The sequence below is a fragment of the Theropithecus gelada genome, chromosome 13 (assembly GCF_003255815.1).
Source record: "Theropithecus gelada isolate Dixy chromosome 13, Tgel_1.0, whole genome shotgun sequence".
In the NCBI taxonomy this organism is placed as follows: domain Eukaryota; kingdom Metazoa; phylum Chordata; class Mammalia; order Primates; family Cercopithecidae; genus Theropithecus; species Theropithecus gelada.
The window spans coordinates 18655126-18674752 of NC_037681.1; the positions used below are offsets into that span (position 1 = coordinate 18655126).

Genomic DNA, 19627 nt, shown 5'->3' on the forward strand with positions numbered 1-19627 from the left:
TGCTTCCTGAGCCCGGCACAGGCCTGGTGAGCAGTCTGGCCTCAGCCTCATCCCAGCTGGTGGTGCTTTGCGCCATGCGAATGGCTAAGAGGCACAAGAATCAATTCCACAGATGATCCCTGAACCAGGAAACGTTCCTTCCCCTCCCGGACCCCAGGGCAGCACCAGGCTGTGGGGAACAGTTAATCACCCTGCAGGCAAAACCTCCAGTCAAACATTAACAAACAGCTACCTCAAAGGCTTTGCTGAAAAGAAACGTGTGTGTGTGTGTGTTTTTTTTTTTTTCCTCTCTCTTTTTCTTTGTAGCAGCAAAGGAATCTAATAAATATATACAATATTCCAAAAAGAAAAACCAAAAAATCCAAAATGATTTCCCTATCTTGAAAGCAAACCTGCAACAGCATCTCAGGAAATAATCCCTTATTGCTCTTTTAGGAAAAAACATACAAAGAGAGAGAAATTTGAAGGGTGTTACATATTTAAATCTGAAAATCACCAAAGCTTGGGATTTGTAATTCCGTGTTCCTGATCCAGTTATTCATCTCCCGCTACTCCGGAGATGAACAAAAGCCACACTTGGGAGCCACTTTTGTGTCACCGCCTTGAGGTAGGAACCACTACCAGCTACCTACTTTATACAAACATCTTCCACGACACTGTGGTGTGCAAATAAATTCTGAGTCTTTAAGAAAACTTTCCCCTAATTTTAGCTGTCTTGAGGCACGGGCCAAGCTCAGAAGGCAGGAGGAGGCTGGGGTATTGGTGTCCTGCCCACTCCCTGCTCTTTCTCTCTAGGGCTCCAGGAACTCTCTTTCCTTCCCTTGCCCCTTTAAGCCTGGGGGTGATAACAACTTCCTGCTATTGCTTGTCCTGGGGTCCTGTAATATTCCATGGACAGCCTTAGACTGACCTAAACCTCTGCCAAGAGTTCCTTCATTAACGTTTCTTCACTAGTACTGAATGAATTGGATTCTGCTCCCTGGGTGGCCCCTGCTAAGCCCTCTACACTCCGTTTTCTTCCTCCAGACAGGGAGGGCAAATCTGTCCCCAAACCTGTTTAGGGTGCTTGGGTAGAATTCATGACTCGGAACAAAGACAAATGTAGAGGCAGGAGAGTGCTGGCATCTGCCCAGCCGAAATCTCCAGACAGGAGGGTGCCTTTAGCTTCAGAATGAAAAGACAACCTGGTTGTAAGTTTTTGTCACCTCAGGGATCCCCAGAGTGGACACCCACCTTCCCATTCCTGAACATCAGGACACGAGACAGAGACTTTTTAGAAAATAGAATTTGAGGATATTTTCCTCCTTCGTTCAGTTTCCTCCAGTGACTGGTGTTTCCCAGCAGGATTCTCTCCTTAACCCCCATCTGACCCCCAGCTAACCGTGGCACAGTCGTGAACGCTTCATTTTCTCTTTGTCATCCTCTCACTCCCTCTGGGATTTCAGCTTCACTCTGGCCACACGCCCCAGAGGCCCGTCGGGGGTCCCACTTCCAGATGGTAAACTGTCACTGCAGTGCTGTCTGAGGACAGCATGGCCTGAATGTGCACACATCACTTCTGTGTGACGGCAACATCACCAGTGCACCCCCAGACTTCTTAACTTCCTGCCCACTGATATGGACAGGAGGCAGGGAAATACTGGGCAGAAGACGGCGGTCCCGGGTGAGGGCCCCACTCTCAAGCCTGGACCCAAGGCCCAAAGGGAGAACACGCATTTCTGTTTTCCTGCTTGAATGTTGCCTTTTCCAAAATCACCCTCTGCCTGTACCGTCCCCCATCCTCTACCCATAAAAACCCCAGGCTCCACCGGCCATGGAGTAGCAGAGAAGAAGAAAAGAGAAGCATCATTGAGCAGCCTGACATCATTGAGAAGCAGCTTGACTTCAGAGGGATGGCTTGATGGCGGGACCTCAGAGAAGAGTGTGGCTGGCGACAGCCAAACCCCAGGGGAAGACCACCTTCCCACTCCATCCCCTTTCTAGCTCTCCATCCTGCTGAGAGTCACGTTCATCAGCAATAAAATCCCCTGCATTTACCATCTGCAATTTGTTCATGTGACCTGATTCTTCCTGGATGCCGAACAAGAGCTAGGGATACAGAGGGCTGTCCCACCGAGCAGTTAAACACTTAGCTGTCTGTGGAGAGCAAAACTAAAGCAGCACAGTTGTAACACATGCCCTCTGGGGCTCCAGGGGTTGCAGGTACTCCCCTAGAAGCTGCCTCGGGGCTGCACAGAGTTCTGCTCTTGCCGGCACCCAGACGTACTCGTCCTGGCCCCTGAACCCACTCATCTGTATGCTCCCTCTCCCGAGAGGGGCTGAGAGCCACGGGCTGAGTAAACAAGCCACCCTCTTCGCAAGTCCTGCGAAGGGGTCGGGGAAAATTTCCTGTTTCAACATCAGTAGATTTTGTTCCACCGCAGAGCAGTTCACAGCCACTAGGGAGCTCGTCTTCCCCACAGACCTGAGTATCAGCAAAACAGACGAAGTTTTTGCTAGTGGAATTAGGAAGGCTGACTAGTCAGGGTGTGATGCCTCCCACCTCCCGTTAAAGAGAAAATCTTGTGGACTGTTTAAAAAAAAAAAAAAAAGTTACAATGCAAGAATGACAATTGGTTCATTTACTATCTGGGACACAGATAACAGCTGCATATATTCTGAGTTTATCTTACATAACTGAAAGACATTTTCCTCTGTCTCCCCAGCTAACATCTTCCTGCATGTATAGTGTCAAAGTCACAACTCAACAGAATATTCTCAATGGCAAATGATCTGTGTTCTCTTCCTTTTCCGATTCCACCTCATCCAGCCTCACCCATGCCTGCCTCTCTATGTGCATTTACCTAAAGCTCTCTTTCTCCTGGAGCAGAGCACTCAGCTCCCCACCCTGAAGGCCATGGGCTCCAGCTTCCTTGCCAGTCACGGCTTTGAGAAGGAAACGTGTGCAGTCAGTGGTGTGGGTAAGTTTCCACGGCCTCCTTCAGGGCTGCTTTCAGCTTAAAAATATTTTCTACCTCCAAATTTTCCAAAGCAGTCAAGGTTATGGGTGAGAGAGCCTTTTTGATCTTTCTGGGCCAAAGGATTTGCCCTGGAGAACAATCCTTATTTATTCAGAAAATGTTGGAGGACAGCACAGCTGGGCTGCCCTAGACCAGGCTCCCAAGGAAGATTAATTATAATCCACAGATGCCCTCTGGCAACTTCCCCTACCTTTCAGCTCTGAGGGCTTTGGATTGGCCAGTGAGGGTGAAATCTGCAATTATAGTAACATGAGGGGTGCTAGGGAGGGGAGTTTTCAAAGGGAATTTAAAATTTCAGACTTGAGATTTCTCTTGTCATTATGGAGTCAGTGAGCCAAGTGCCCATCTCCAGGGACACCACGAAGCAGGTGGACTATGGAAACAGGCGGAAACCATTACACAGTCAAGCATGGAATGTGCCCAGCGCAGGATGCTAGGCAGAGCAGGTGGGAAGAATGGCTTTCACTTTAGGTCTGATCTGGAGCCAGCCAGGAACTGCGCGTGGAAGCTGGCGCATCAAAAGCAGGCACAGGCTCCCTGGACACAGCACGTGTTGCCGTGTCTCCTTCCCACCTCTGGTTCTTACTGACAGAAAAATCATGAAGCTGCCCCAAACTTAGGAATCGGCAAGGCAGCTATGCTGGGTGTCAACCCTGCTCCAGAGGAGGGTATCAGAACGCCCTGGTCATCCAGACGCCATCACACACCCTGCAGCAGGCCAGATGCAGTGGCCACAGCCCTCTGGACACACGTGGGCAGCCCCCTCCGAATGATCTCATCCCCCATTTAGTTGCTTATCTGTCAGCTCATGGGGGAGGCTTAATGATGAACAGAGGGGCCCTTTCACAGCAATTTATACTCATCTTTCAAAAGCTTTGGCCTTGGTAAAAGAATTTAAAATGAGACTCTATTTACATATAAATCAGGAAGAATGACTTGCATCTATGATGCAGTTTTCACCGCAGGATCTCAGACCTTGAAACCCGGAGTTTCGTACACCAAAGCTTGAGTCCTGTTAGTGGGTCACAGAATTCAATCTGTGGGGTGTGATCATAATGGCATTTTGAACTCTCAGAATCTATCACACATGGAAAGGAGAAGTATCATCACAAGAAAACAACATTCAAAATCTTCCACTGCAGAGGGCCGTGCCACGAGTAGAGAGAACTCCGAGGGGAAGTCACCAGATGTGGCCTCTCCCGCAGTTACCTAGGGACATTTATTCTGGAGCATGGGTGTTCCCCTAACAGACGAGAGCGGCTTTCGACAGCCTGTGTGAGGACAAGGCAGTGAGGGGACAGTCTTAGCCTCTGACCAAGAGGCAGCAGCAGATCCAGTGATACCACTACACAAACGAAACGCCTTCTCGCGCGCTAGCTCACCTGGCGTTCCCACCCCCTTTATCCCTGCCTTCCCAGTGAAGATCTGGAAGCAAAACTCTTCACTTCTTATACTGACTTCCTCCACTTCTACCCACCCTTCTACCCCCTGCAAACTGGCCTCTGCCCCCACCATTCCACTGGCGTTCTTCTCGCCAACCTCACTAATGCACTTTCTCTTGGCGAGTCAAATGGCTTTCAGACATCATTCTGCATGGCTTTCCAAGACTCCTTGATAATAACTTTAGCAGTGGAAAGAGCCATCACTGATAATGTATGTTGTGTGCATTCACTGCTGAGCACCTGGTGCTGCACACTCTCCTAGGTGTATGAAGCATGTGGTCTCACAACCTTCTTTTAGGCCAGTGCTTTAATTCTTGTATTTGGAGTCAGGTGGACCGGAATGCAAATCTCGGCACTGCCATCTTCCAGCTGTGTGACGCCACTCAGGCCTTCTAAGCTGAGTTCCTGCCTCTTGTCCTTGGCTCTCTACCCTGGGCCTCCTGCTTCTCTAACTTACCCACCTTGGTCCCTTCTACTATCTCCTCCTCCTCTCCTAGCACCTGAAATGACCTCCAAATCTATCCCCTTAACTCTGGCCTCTCTTCTAAACTCCAGACGTGTGGCTGTTTACTGGCCTCTCTCACCTGCGTGTCCCACGGATAGCTAAGAATCAGGAGTGCTGAACGTGAACTACCTTTCCCTGAAAATCTGCTTTCTCTCACTGTGCCTCTTCTGTGTTTGTTCTTTCATTTATTCACTGAAATATGTGTGCATGCCTACAAGGTGCCCACCACGATTCTAGGCTCTGGGAGCACCTACAACACCACAAACCAAGTCCCTCCCTTATTTCAGTGGGGAAGACAGACTGTAAACAAAAATGCCAGGCAGGGAAGTGTGCTGCGAAGTAAACAGACACGTGGCAGAGGGTTAGAGGATGACACGTGATGGGGTAGGCTGGCCAGGGTGCACCCGTCTCCCTGAGGAGCAGAGGAAAGATGGAAGGGGAAGCAACGCTTCTGCTCCTACAGTTGTCCAAGGCAGAAGTTTCGTGAGCATCTTCAACTTTGTCCCCCATGTCCTACTTTCCCATAGCCCGTGTCTCTGTTACCTGTTCTCTCCCCAGTGTTCCCACCTGGCTCAAGGACTCAACACCTCTCAAGGGGAGCGCTGCACAGGATTTTGGTCTTTTACGTTGGGCCTCATCTCATTGTCAGAATAATCTTTCTAGGACACACATCTGTGAATGTCCTTCGCTTGCCGAAAACCCCTCCCAGGTGTCCATTTCCTACAGGCGTAAGTCCCTGACCCCAGCAGACTTCAAGTACCTCGTTTTCTGGTACCATCTTCCCGTTCCCACCGTCTCTCCTGCCACGTTCCCCAGGGAACACTCCGTGTTCTTCCCCACATCGCTGCCTGAGCCCAGGCTGTTTCTTTCACTCCAAACACTTCTCGCACCCCAGTCCGCAATTCCTAGGCATCCTTCTGGGCCAAACTGGATTAGTGACGCCTTCCCTAACCGCCCAGTCAGGTCACTTTTCCCCATCTTCCAGGTGTTCTCTGGGGGTGCCTCTGTTGTATTTATAATCCAGTGAAAGGCTGTAAGGGTCTGCATTTCACTCGTTCAATACACATTTGTTGAGTGACCCCTGTGCACTGGGCTTCACTGTTAGTGCCATGGGCACAGCTACAAATAAGGCCAGACCAGGTCTTGGCTGTCACAGCGGTGATGCCCTGGCGCAATGTCTCCTCCATCGGGCTGGGCCCATGCGTTCAGTGCAGCTAACAAATCCCCATTTTGTGTCCAACATAAGGTACCCCCTGGGAGATCCCAGGGAGACAGAAAAGAATGAGGGAGGCCACTCATCGCCTGAGGGCACCTGCCCCACGCGCAGAATCTTATCCGTGGTTTTTGGATGAAGAAATTACGGGAATTATTTTTATTCCCATTTTGCGGTAAGAAAAGAAAGACATAGAACAATTAATTCAATTAATTCATATGTTGTAAACAACGATTCTTGACTGCCAGAATTCCAGGTGAATTCGGTGGAACACAATGATCTTTGCTCCAAATCACAAGAGGCTTCTTTTCACTCCATTCGCAACGCTTCCTATTTGCAAAGTTAATATGAAGTATAGACAAAAAAATAGGCCAGCAAATTCTGCTGTTAGGCAGCGGGGTCTCCATAGCTCAACACCTGGGACTGGCCATGGTCTGTCATCCTCATTCAAATTAGGATAGTCCAAGGACTAAGTCTGTTGTGTTCTAGGTACTCCCAGTGCCTAGAATAGGGCTTGGCATCTCATGGGTACTCACAAATATTTCAACGAATAAATGAAAGAGCAGGACAGGGAAAAGCACGAAGCAGGACAGGGAAAAGCATGAAGCAGGACAGGGAAAAGCACAATGAGAGGAAGATCATCTTTTCAAGGAGAGGCAGGTAATTCACTCTTGGTCCTCTTGAGTCTTAGGTGCCCACAGGGCATGTGGGTAAGGAAGGCAAATAGAGAAATGTCTGGGGGTGTCAGATGGCACCTCCCAAAGAAACACTGAACAATTCTTTGAGGAAGTCATTTTGTTTGAATAACATTACTAGACATATGACCTGTGACAAAAATTTTTGCATTCTGCACAAAAGACATAGCTTTTTACACTGAAGGAAAAAATGTGATTTGCAGAAGAAAGAATAAAATGAAAGAAAACAAACAAAACAAAATGAAGCAAAACACAAGAATCTAGAGCATCAAAAACAGAATTTTAAGCCAGGCTAAACCAGTAATATTTGGCAAAGACTGAACCAAAGGTGATGAACCTGAACAGTCAGATCTGGGGTGGATTTTTAGATGAGAATGTGGTGAACACCTGAAAATTATCTAGGATTTAGTAAGATTTTGGATGAACTATTCCATATCTCTCTTAGTTAGTTTTGTGCTGCTGTGAGAATACCACCAACTGGGTGATTTATAATAGACAGAAACTTACTGGCTCACTGTTCTAGAAGCTGGGAGGTCCAAGATTAAGGGACCAGCACCTGGTGAGGGCCATCTTGCTACCCATAACCTGGCAAAAGGCATCACATGGGAGAGAGAGAGTGTGCAACAGAGATCCAAACTCATTCCTTTAATAATGAATCCACCCCTGTGATGATGGCATTGGTCCATTTGTGACCAGAGCCCTCATGGTCTAGCCAGCTTGTGGTATTATGGCATATATATATATTTATCTGGCATGCATATATATAATATATATACACATATATTTTTCTTCCATGGTTCCTGGCTCATAACTCCTAACATCCTTGGGGTCTCTGCAGTACTGTCCCTTGTGTGTCTGTGTTGGGTAGGTTCAGGGTGGGGCTGGTCACCAGAAAGACCAAGGTAGGATTAGAGAGTTAAGACTTTCAGCCCAAACCCCCAACCTCCAGGAGGGGAGAGGGGCTGAAGGTCAAGTTGATCACCATAGCCAATGCTTTAATCGATCATCCCTACGTAATGAGGCCTCCGTAAGAACCCAAAAGGACAGGGTTTAGAGAACTCACTGACAGCTGAACACACGAAGGCTCCTGGAAGGCGGCCCACCCAGGGAGAGCACTCACGGAAAGGAGGCTCTGCACCCTTCCCGCATAGCTCCCACGATACATCTCTTCATCTGCATCCTTTGTCATATCGTGTATAACAAACTGCTAAACATCGGTGCTTCCCAGAGTTCTGTGTGCCACTCGCGCAAATTAATCAAACTCAAAGAGGGAGTTGCGGGAACCCCAACTTGGAGCCGGTCAGTCAGAAGTTCTGGAGGCCCAGACTTGTGACTGATGTGTTGGGAGGGCCAGTCTTGGGAACAGAGCCCTCAACCTGTGGGATCTGACGCCATCTCCAGGTAGTAGTGTCAGAGCTGAATTGGAGGCGAACCAACCAGTGTCTACTGTTTGGTACCTGTGGGAAAGTCCCCCGCATCTCTGGTCCCAGAAGCCTCCTTCCCTGTTGATGACTGCCTTGTGGGCGAGGACTGCCTTGTGGTGCGAGAGCACCGGCTGAGAGAGCGGTTTTTCCCACGCGCCTCTTAAAAGCCCCACCTCCAGCACTGCTGCAAGGGAGGTAAGTTTGCAACGCAGGAACTCTGGGGGACACATTCAAACAAAGCACCATCCACACACACCCACGGAGAGTCAGAGAGTGGGTTTCCCACTGGCCATGTGTATTTATAGACTCCAAATGTTTATACTCTTTGCTCCAGACATACTACTTCTAAGGCTGTATCTTAACAAGATAATTCAACTATGTGCGCCACAGGAGTCATGAAAATACTATGTGAGAAAGCAGAAAACCAGGAAATAACTATAAATGTTTAACATTTAGTGAAGAATCAAATAAACTAGGGTATATTCACACCATGGAATATTATGTAACCATCACCCATATAAATCTGACAGTTCAATAAAAACACAGAGAAAGTCTATGAAATAATAGTAAATTTAAAAGCAGAATATACAATAATTTAGACACTCTGACTGCACCTATGTAGAAAACATTTGAGGAGGAAAAAAACTAAAAGGAAAGGCTCCCAAGTGGTAGCAATAAGGCAAATAGATTATAAATTATTTTTCTTTTTAGAAGGTTTGCTTTATTAATGGTGATAAAAAATAATTGCTAACACTTACGGGGAGCTTTCAATACTAAGCACGTCACATGTTCATTTCTCTTTATAACAACCCTATGAGACGGATACTATTAATACTCTTATTTTACAAGAAAATTGAGATTTAAAGAGACTGAGTAACCAAAATCACACACAGATTAGAGAGTAGATCTGAGGCTAGTTCTTGGTCTGGCTCCTATAAAAGTCCAGGCTTTTAAATCACTACATTATACTTCTATTTAGCTTTTTTTTTTCCAATTAAAAGATGTATTGTTTTAAAAATAAGTCCATAGTACAATCAAATGGCATTTCCTTTATGATGAAAAAAAGTACTGAGACCTTAACTGGATTGGCTCTAACCCTTTTAGAAATCAATGTGGCAGGGAGTGGGAGAGAGAGAAGGAAGCCAGTGTAGGGATGGCAATGACTTGGGACAGGCAGAGAAGGAGGAAAGACAGAGACCTCCAGGGCACCCACCTCTCCCGGGGCCTTGTTTGCATAATTCTTCTTGGCAGCCTCCTGGAGTTCCATGGCCTGCTGGATGTACATTTTCCCAGCTAGGATTTCACTTTCCAGCATCGACAGCTCTTTCAACGAAATGGGCCAGTTCAACCGTTCTAAAGCCTGGTTTAAAACTGTTTTGTTTTCCAAGTACTGTATTGGTTTGTTTGCATCTAACCTAAAAAACAAACAAACAAGCAAAAAACAAGAGGAAGAAACAAAAAGCAAAGAAAATGACTATAATTGAAAAAATATGGTAAGATGGTTTCCTAAGAAACTCTCCCCTGAGAAACATCCGTTGAAGCTAGTGTCAGTTGTCAGATGACAGCATCATAGCCATACCCTCTGGCCCATCAAGACTTTGGTAGCTTACAAAGGTTAGAAATAACCATCTCTGTGAATTACGGTAGGCACTTTTCCTTATTACCTCATTAGGTTATCTGACTTTAGAGAAGTATGATACACATAAATTTTTCAGCATTTTTTTCTCCATATTTGGAGCCTAACATCTGGCAGAACCAAACATGAGCTTCAAAGAGATTTCACACAAGTATGCCTAGCAGTGACTCTGAAAAACAAAGCAAAGCAAAACAAACCCAAATATTTGCCTCAATGCAATAATTCTTATACTAGCTCATTTTAGCTATTTTTATCTCCTTTCCTCTTTGCGAGCCTAAATAAGTCTAAACTATTTGACTTGGCTGTTTTGGTACATAAAGAACAGAAGCCAAACTTTCTATGGCTGATAAGCAGGCTGTGGGACTCCAGAGGAAGCTAGTGTGGTGTGATGGCCCAGGTCCTAGATTCTGTTTCCAGTCTGAGCTGCTTCTGAGTCAGACACTGCTGGAAGAGAATGGGTAGCGAAAAAGAAAACCATTCATGATTATCACTCTTATTGCTGAAAGCATCACTTATTTCTTTAGATGATGGGTATTGGAAGAGTACAGTCTAAACTCAGCACAACCACGGGACTCCATCCACAAACAAACTCATACCCAGAAGACAGCACAACATTCTTATTGGAATGATGTCAGCAAGATGGTGGAATAAAATTCCCGGCCCTCATTCCCCTACAGAGACACTGACAATGTATGAACCAAATTGCCTTTGCAAGAATTACAGAAACCAATGATGAGCTTGTGGCACCTTAGACAAGTACAAACCCAAGAAGAACTGTATGAAGGAGAGTAAGAAAGTTTGTTGCATTTTGCCTGCCCTAAACTCTCCTCCTTCCCAAAACAATGTGATGCAATTGGAAGAAAACTCCCCAATCCTGGCTTCTCCTTTGGAGAAGACAGTGGAATACACATTCAAAGTTCTTGTGTTTTGGGAGACTTCTCAAGAAACAGGTTTCTGTCTTGCCTGATTCAGAGTGCTGATGAGAACAGTGGTATATTTTGCATGTCAGGTTGGGACCTCTGAGAACAGAAATGGGCGCTACAGCTTGTTACAGCATTGGAGATACTGCAGTACTTCAGAGAGACACCAGGGGGAGCAAGATATTATAGGCTTCTGAAAGAAACGGGCAAACCTTTTTCACTGGGAAATTACACACACAAGCCCAGAGAAGACACATTCCCAGAAAAGGTTTCAGAGATTCCCCCACATCTCTAGCTGGGATAACTGGTGAAGCCCTTCACCTGTAAGAGGCCAGTTTGTGAAAATCGGATGAGATAGCTGTTTTTTCAAATGTCATATTATCAACTAAATATCATAAGGCATACAAAATATAGGGAAAAGCACACAAAGATATGGGGAAATGGCCCAATCAAAGGAACACAATAAATCTTTAGAAATTGGTCCTAAAGAAATGGAGATACATTAATTACCTGACAAACAATTCAAAACAACAATGTTAATGATGCTCAATGAGCTAAAAGAAAACAGAGACAACAAATACAACTTAGAAAAGTGATGCATGAACAAAATGAGAATGTCAACAAAGAGACAGAAACTATAAAAAAGAACCAAATAGAAATTCTAGAGCTGAAGAATATTATAACTGAATTGAAAACTTCACTAGAGGGATTCAACAGCAGATGTGATTAAGCAGAAGAAAGAATCAGTGAACTTAAAGAATAGATTTTAAGTCATAAGTTGTTATAACAGATGAAGAATAGCATATAATGGTAAAAGGGCCAATCCACTAAGAGGATATAACAGTTATAAATATGTGTGCACCTGGCATCAGAGCTCTCAAATGCATAACACAAACTTTGATAGAATTGAAGAAATAGACAGCAACCCAGTATTAGCAGGAGACTTCATGCTCTGCTTTCAATAAAGGACAGAACAACTATACAGAAGATCAATAATGAAACAGAGGACCTGAACAACACAGATCAATTGGGCCTAACCAACATATGGAGAACACTTCACCAAACAACAGCAGAATACACATTCTTCTCAAGTACATATGGAATATTCTCCAGAATACACTGAATGTTAGGCCACAAAACAAATATTTAAAAAAAAGAAAGTTGAAAGCAAAGTATTTTTTCTGAACAAAATGAAATGAAGCTAGAAATAATAACAAAAGGAAAACTGGAAAATCCACAAATATATAAAAATTAAGTCACATATTCTTAAACAACCAGTGTGTCAAAGAAGAAATCACAAGGGAAATTGGAAGATATCTTGAGATAAATAAAGGAAAAAAACCACAACATATCAAAATGTATGAGATGCAGTGAAGGCAGTACTAAGAAGGAAGTTTATAGTGGCAAACACATTTTAAAAGGAGGAAGGTCCCAAATTAACAATTTAACTTTACTTTTCAAGGAACTAGGAAAATAACAAATGAAAGCCCAAGTTAGTAGAGGGAATAAAATAATAAAGATTAAAAATAGAGTATAGAAAAACAACAGAAAAAATATCAATGAAAGAAAGATTGTTTTTTTTGAAAAGACCAACAAAATTGACAAATTCTTAGCTAGACTAACCAAGAAAAAAGAGAGAAGACTCAAATAACTAAAATCAGAAATGAAACTGGAAACATTACAACTGATGACACAGAAATTAAAAGGATTATGAGACTACTATGAACAATATTATACCGACAAATTGCATAACCAAGAAGAAATGGATAAATTCCTAGAAACATACTGCCTACTAAGACTGAATCATAAATAAATAAACTGAATAGATCTATAACTAGTAAGGAGATCAAATTAATAGTCAAAAACCTCCTAACAAATAAAAGCCCAGTACCACATGGCTTAACTGGAGAATTCTGCCAAACAATGAAATAATTAATAACAATTCTCCTCAAACCTCTTTCAAAAGATTGAAAAGGGAGAAATACTCCTAACTCATTTTATGAGACAGAAATTACACTGATACCATAACCAGACAGAGATACTACAAGGAAAAAGAAACTACAGACCAATGTCCCTGATGAACAGTGATGCAAAAATCCTCAACAAAATAGTAGCAAACTGAATTAAACAGCACGTTAAAAAGATAATCACCATGAAAAAAATGGGCTTCATTCCTGGAATGCAAGGATGGTTCAACATATGAAAATTAATGTAATATACCACATTAACAAAATGAAGGACAAACCCCACATGATTATCTCAAGTGATGCAGAAAAATCATTTGACAAAAGTCAACATCCTTTCATGATAAAAACACTCAGCAAACTAGGAATAGAAAGAAACTACATCAACATAATGAAGCTTACAGCTACTATCATACTTAATAATGAAAGATTGAAAGCTTTTCCTCTAAGATCAGGAATAAGGCAACAATGTCCACTCTTCTCCCTTTATTTAACATAGTACTGGAAGTCTTAGAGAAATTAGGCAAGAAAAAAAAAGGAACAACATCCAAATTAGAAAAGAAGAAGTAAAATTATCTCTGCAGAGGACATGATTTTCCATGTAGAAAAACCCTAAAGATTCTACAAATACTGTTAGAACTAATAAATTCAGCAAACTTAAAGGATATAAAATCAACAAACAAAATCAGTTGCCTTTCTATACACTAACAATGAAAAATCAGATAAGGAATTAAGAGAATAATCCCATCTACGATAGCATCAAAAAGAATAAATTAGGAATAATTTTAAGGAAGTGAAAGATTTGTACACTGAAAACTACAAAACATTGCTGAAAGAAATTAAAGATGACACAAATAAATAAAAAAGACATTTTGTGTTCATGGATTGAAAGACTTAATTGTTAAAATGTCCATACTACCCAAAGTGATGTACAATTCTATGCAATCCCTATCAAAATCCCAATGGTATTTTTTGTATAAATACAAAAAAAAATCCTAAAATTTATATGGAATTTCAACAGATCCTGAATAGCCAAAACAATCTTGAGAAAGAACAGAGTTGGAGGCCTCATACTTCCAGATATCAAAACATATTACAAAGCTACAATAATCAAAACAGTGTACTGTCTGTAGTGTAATCAATGCAGTGGCACTGGCCCAAAGACAGACACACTGAATACTGGAACTGAATAAAGAGTCCATAAATAAGCTCTCATGTGATCTTGTCAAGTGATTTTTGACAAGGGTGCCAAGACTACACAATGGAAAAATGACAGTCTCTCCAAGAAGTGATTCTGGGGAAACTGGCTATCCATATGCAAATGAAGTTGGACTCTTGGTTTAAAACATATATAAAAACTAACTCAAACAGATTAAATATCCAAGCCTATAAAACTCCTAGAAGAAAACAGGGGTAAAGCTTCATTATACCAAATTTGGCAAGCTTTTTTGGATATGACACCAAAAGTGTAGGCAACAAAAGCAAAAATAGACAAATGGGACTATATTAAACTTAAAAACTTTTGTGCATCAAAGAAAATAGCTGCACATCAACAGAGTGAAACAGGAACCTAAAATATGGAAGAAAGTGTATGCAAATCATAAACCTGAGAATGGATTAATGTCCAGGATATATAAAGAACTCCTACAACTCAACAACAACATAACCCAGTTTAAAAATGGATAAAGGGCTTGACTAGACATTTCCCTGAAGAAGACATACAAATGTCCAGGAATCACATAAAAAAATAATTAGAGAAATGCAAATCAAAACCACTATGAGATATCCATCATATCCATTAGGATGGTCACTACAAAAACAAAAAAAAATTAGAAAATAAGTGTTGCCAAAGATGTGGAGAAGGATTCATGAAGTTCAGAAAACTTCCAGCTGGATAAACTCAAAGAGAGTCACACCAACACACATTATAATTAAACTACTGAAGGGCAAAGAGAGAATCTTGAAAGGAATAAGACAAAAGTGACTTGTCATAAATAAGGACTCTTCCTTAAGATTAACAGTTGATTTCACATCATCAACTATGGAAGCCAGAAGGCAACAGGGTGATATATTTAATGTGCTGAAAAAAAAGAAAAAATAATATCAGTCAAGAATTCTGTATCTGGTAACACTATTCATCAAAAATGAAGACAAGATTAAGACATTTCCAGATAAATAAAAGGTAAGAGAGTTTGTTACTAGTAGACTTGTCCTAAAAGGAATGCTATAAAGAGCTCTTCATGTTGAAGTGAAAGGATACAGAAGATAATTCCAAGACACATGATGAAATAAACAGGACTAGTAAAGATAACTACATAGGTAAATACAAACACTAGTATTCTTGTATGTTTGGTATGTAACTCATTTTGTTGTTTTCTTTATTATTTAAGAGGCAAATGCATAAAATAATAATTATAAATCAATGTTAATGGGCACACAATGTAAATGATATAATTTGTGACAATAACTACATAGAGGAGGTTGAAGCTGAATAGGAACAGTTAATGTTGGCTACTAAAACTAACTTCATATCAATTCAAACAAGATTGTTATAAATGTAGGAGGTTAACTATAATTCCCATGGTAACCACTAAGAAAATAATTAAAAAGTATACAGAAAAGGAAATAAAGAGCGATCACAATGACCCATTAGAACAAATCAAAAATAAAAGACACAAATATTGGAGAAATTGAGGAACAAAAAATTTGACATGCAAAACAAATAGCACAACGGCAGAAGTAAATTTTTCATTATCAGTAATCACTGTAAATGTCAATAGATTAAACTCACCAATTAAAACAGAAAGACTGGCAGAATGAGGAAAATAATGATCCAACTATATGCTGCTTAAAAAGAGATTCACTTTAGACCTAAAGACACAAATAGGTTAAAAGTGAAAGGATGAAAAAAGATATTCCATGGAAATAGTAACCAAAGAGAGTTGGAGTGGCTATAATATCACCAGCAAAATAGATTTGTTATACATTGTTACAAGAGACAAAAGGTAACATCTTATATTGCTAAAAGTCTCAAATCATCAAGCAGATATGAAAACTAGAAACACACATGCATACTGAGGCTTAAAATGTGTGAAGTAAATACTGACAGAATCACAGGGAGGCATACACAGTTACGTATAGTTATGTCTTGGTACCCATGGGGGATTGGTTCTAGTACCCCCTATGGAAGCCAAAATCCACAGATGCTCAAGCCTCTTAAATAAAATAGTGTCATATTTGCATATAACCTACACACATCCTTCTGTACACTTTAAATCATTTCTAGATTATTTATAATACCAAATACAATGTAAATGCTATGTAAATAGTTGTTATACTATACTTATTTTTACTTGTATTTTTATTGTTGTATTATTATTTTTCTGTTTTTAAAAATATTTTTTATGCATGGTTGGCTGAATTATGGATGCAGATCCCACATATATGGAGGGCCAACTGTGTAAAAATAGTTGGAGACTTCAATGCCTCACTTTAGATAATGGATAAAACATCTAGACAGAAAATGTATAAGAAATAGAGGACTAGAAAACACTATAAATGAACTAGACCTAACAAACATATCCAAAACACCCCATCCAGCAACATCAGAATATACATTAAGTGCACATTTAACATTTTCTGGGATAGACCATATGTTAACCACAGCAATTCTCAAGATATTTAAAAGGTCAAAATCACATAAAGTATATTTTCTGCCCACAATGGAATAAAGCTAGAGTAACAATGAAGGGAAAACTGGAAAAATGGAAAATGCATAGAAATTAAACACCACATTCAAACAACCAACAGGCCAAAGAAGAAATTACTAGAGAAATTAGAAAGCAATATGAGATAAATGAAAATGAAAACATAACACACCCAAACTTATGGGCGCAGCAAAGCCAGTGCTCAGAAGAAGTTTTATGACTGTAAATTCCTCATTAAAAGATAGCTCTCAAATCAACAACCTAAATTTACATCTTAAGGACCTAGAAAAAGGAGAGAAAACTAAACTGAAAGCCAGCAGAGGAAGGAAATAATAAAGAGAGCACTTAAAAACAAATTATAGAATAGAAAAACAATTGAGAGAATCGACAAAATTAAAAGCATGTTCCTTAAGAATATCAACAAAATTGACAAATCTTCAGCTAGATTGACTGAAAGGAAAAAACCACATAATTACTACTATCAGAAGTGAAAGCAGGCACATTACTAATTCAGCTTACAAAAATCAAAAGAATTATAGCGAATACCATGAATAGTTCTATGCCAAAAATAGATAATCTAGATGAAATCCGCAAATTCCTAGAAACAGATTACCAAAATGACTCAAGAAGAAATAGATAATCTCAACAGCCAATATAACAATTAAATACTTTGCATAAGAAAACAAAATCCCCCCCCCCCAACAAAGGGAAGTTAAGAAGCAGTTGCCTTCATTGATGAATTCTACCAAACAATTAACAACAATACTGCTCAAACTCTTTCAAAAAATGGATGAGGGAATACTTCTTAACAGTCAACAAGAAGAGAATTACCCTGATACCAAGGCCAGACAAACATGCCAAAGAAAACTACAGACCATTTTCTTTATAAATATGGACATAAATATTCTTAATAAAATACTAGCAAAAGACCATTTTCTTTATAAATATGGACATAAATATTCTTAATAAAACACTAGCAAATCAAATCCAACAGAACATTAAAAGGATTATACACTATGACTAAGTAGGATTTATGCCAGAAATGCAGGAGTGGTTCAACTTAAGAAAATCAAATGATTTAATACATCACATTAGTAGAGCAAAGGGAAAAAAAACATGATCATCTCAATATATACAGAAAAAGCACCTGACAAAATTTAACACACACTTTTCATGATAAAAACAATCAGAAAACTAGGAATATAGGGAATTTCCTTGCTTTCTCACTGGTATTGGGAACAAGACAAGCATGTCCCCTATCACCACTGCCATTCAATGTTGTTCTAGAAGTACTAGCTAGATCAATTAGGTAAGAAAAAGAAACAAAAGGCATCCAAATTAGAAAGAAAGAAGTAAAATTATTTCTACTTGCAGATGACATGTTTCTATATATAGAAAACTCCATAGATTCCACACAAAGCCACTAGTATCAATAAATTCAGCAAAGTCGCAAGGTACGAGGTCAAATACAAAATTCAGCTATGTTTTTATGTACCAGCAATGAACAATCTGAAAATGACGTTAAGAAAACAATCCCATTTATAATAGCACCCAAAAGAACAAAATAACAGAGGATGTGAAAGGCATGTATACTGAAAACTATATAACATTGCTGAAGGAATTAAACTCCCACTAAATAAATGGAAAGACATCCTATGTTCATTGACTGGAAGACAATATTGTTAAAATGGTAATACTCTTCAAAGCAATCTTTAGATTAAATATAATGCCTATAAAAATTCCAATTTTTTTTTTCAGAAACAGAAAAGCCAATCCTCAAATTTATACAAAACTTCAAGGGGCCCTGAATAGCCCAAACAATTTTGAAATAGAAGAACAAAGTTGAAGGACTCATACTTCCTAATTTCAAAACTTAATACAAATCTACAGTAATTAAAACAGTGTCAACTTGCATAAAGACAGTCATATACAGACCAGTGGAATAGAGAGTCTAGAAATAAACCCAAACATTTATGATCAGATGACTTTCGACAAGAGTGCCAAAACCATTCAAAGGGAAAGATATAGTCTCTTAAATAAATAGTGCTGGATAAACTGGATATTTACATGAAGAAGAATGAAGCTGGAACCCTACTTCACGCCAGATGGAAAAATTCACTCAAAAATGGATCAAAAGCCCAGATGTGAGACCTAAAACTATACACGTATTAGAAGAAAACAAAAGGATAAATGCTCATGACTTTGTATTTGGCAATGGATTCCTAGATTTGACACCAGAAACACAAACAAAAGAAAAAAAAGATGCATTCACTTCCTAAAACTTCTGGACATCCAAGGACATCATGAAGAATGTGAAAAGATAACCCATAGCATCTTCATCCTCAGAAGTTATACAACAAAAACGCAACCCAATTTGAAAATGGACAAAGAACTTGAATAAACATTTCTCCAGAGAAGATATACAAATGGACAACAAGCACATGAAACGATGTTTAACGTCATTGGTCATTAAGAAAATGTGTATCAAAACCACAATAGAATAGCCTTTCACACCCATGAGGATGACTTAAAAAAAAAAAAAAAAAAAGGAAAATGTCAAGTATTCGTGAGGATGTGGAGCAATAAGAACCTACCACATGATCCAGCCATCTCATTACTGGACAGTTATCCAAAGATAGTAAATCAGTATGTATCATAGGGACACCTGCACCCTCTTGTTTATTGCAGCAAGATATGGAATCAACCTAAGTGTCCATCAATGGATGGATGGATAAAGAAAATGTGGTATATATACACAGTGGAATACTATTCAGCCAAAAAAGGAACACAATCCTATCATTTGCAGCAACGTGGATGGAACTGGAGGTCATGACATTAAGTGAGATAAGCCGGGCATGGAAAGACAAATAGTTCTCACCCATCTGTAGGAGCCAAAAAAAAAAAAAAAAGTTGATCTTATGGAGGCAGAAAATAGAATCATAGTTACCAGAGGCAGGGAAGAGTGTGTGTGGTGGCGGGGGAGATGAAGAGAGGTTGGTTGATGAATACAAACATACAGTTAGGTAGAAGGAAGAAGTCGTAGCACTTGATGACACAGTAGGGTGACCAGAGTTAACAATAATTTATTGCGTATTTCAAAA

General features: G+C 40.4%; 1 protein-coding gene across 1 annotated transcript in view; it reads right to left on the reverse strand.

Annotated features, from left to right (window-relative positions):
* The window catches only part of VWA3B (von Willebrand factor A domain containing 3B), a 238457-nt gene that overhangs the window by 34437 nt on the left and 184393 nt on the right, over window positions 1-19627 (reverse strand). The window contains exon 22 of the mRNA XM_025353936.1: window positions 9513-9714. Within this exon, the coding sequence (XP_025209721.1) occupies window positions 9513-9714 (202 nt within the window). The remainder of the gene's footprint in view (window positions 1-9512; window positions 9715-19627) is intronic.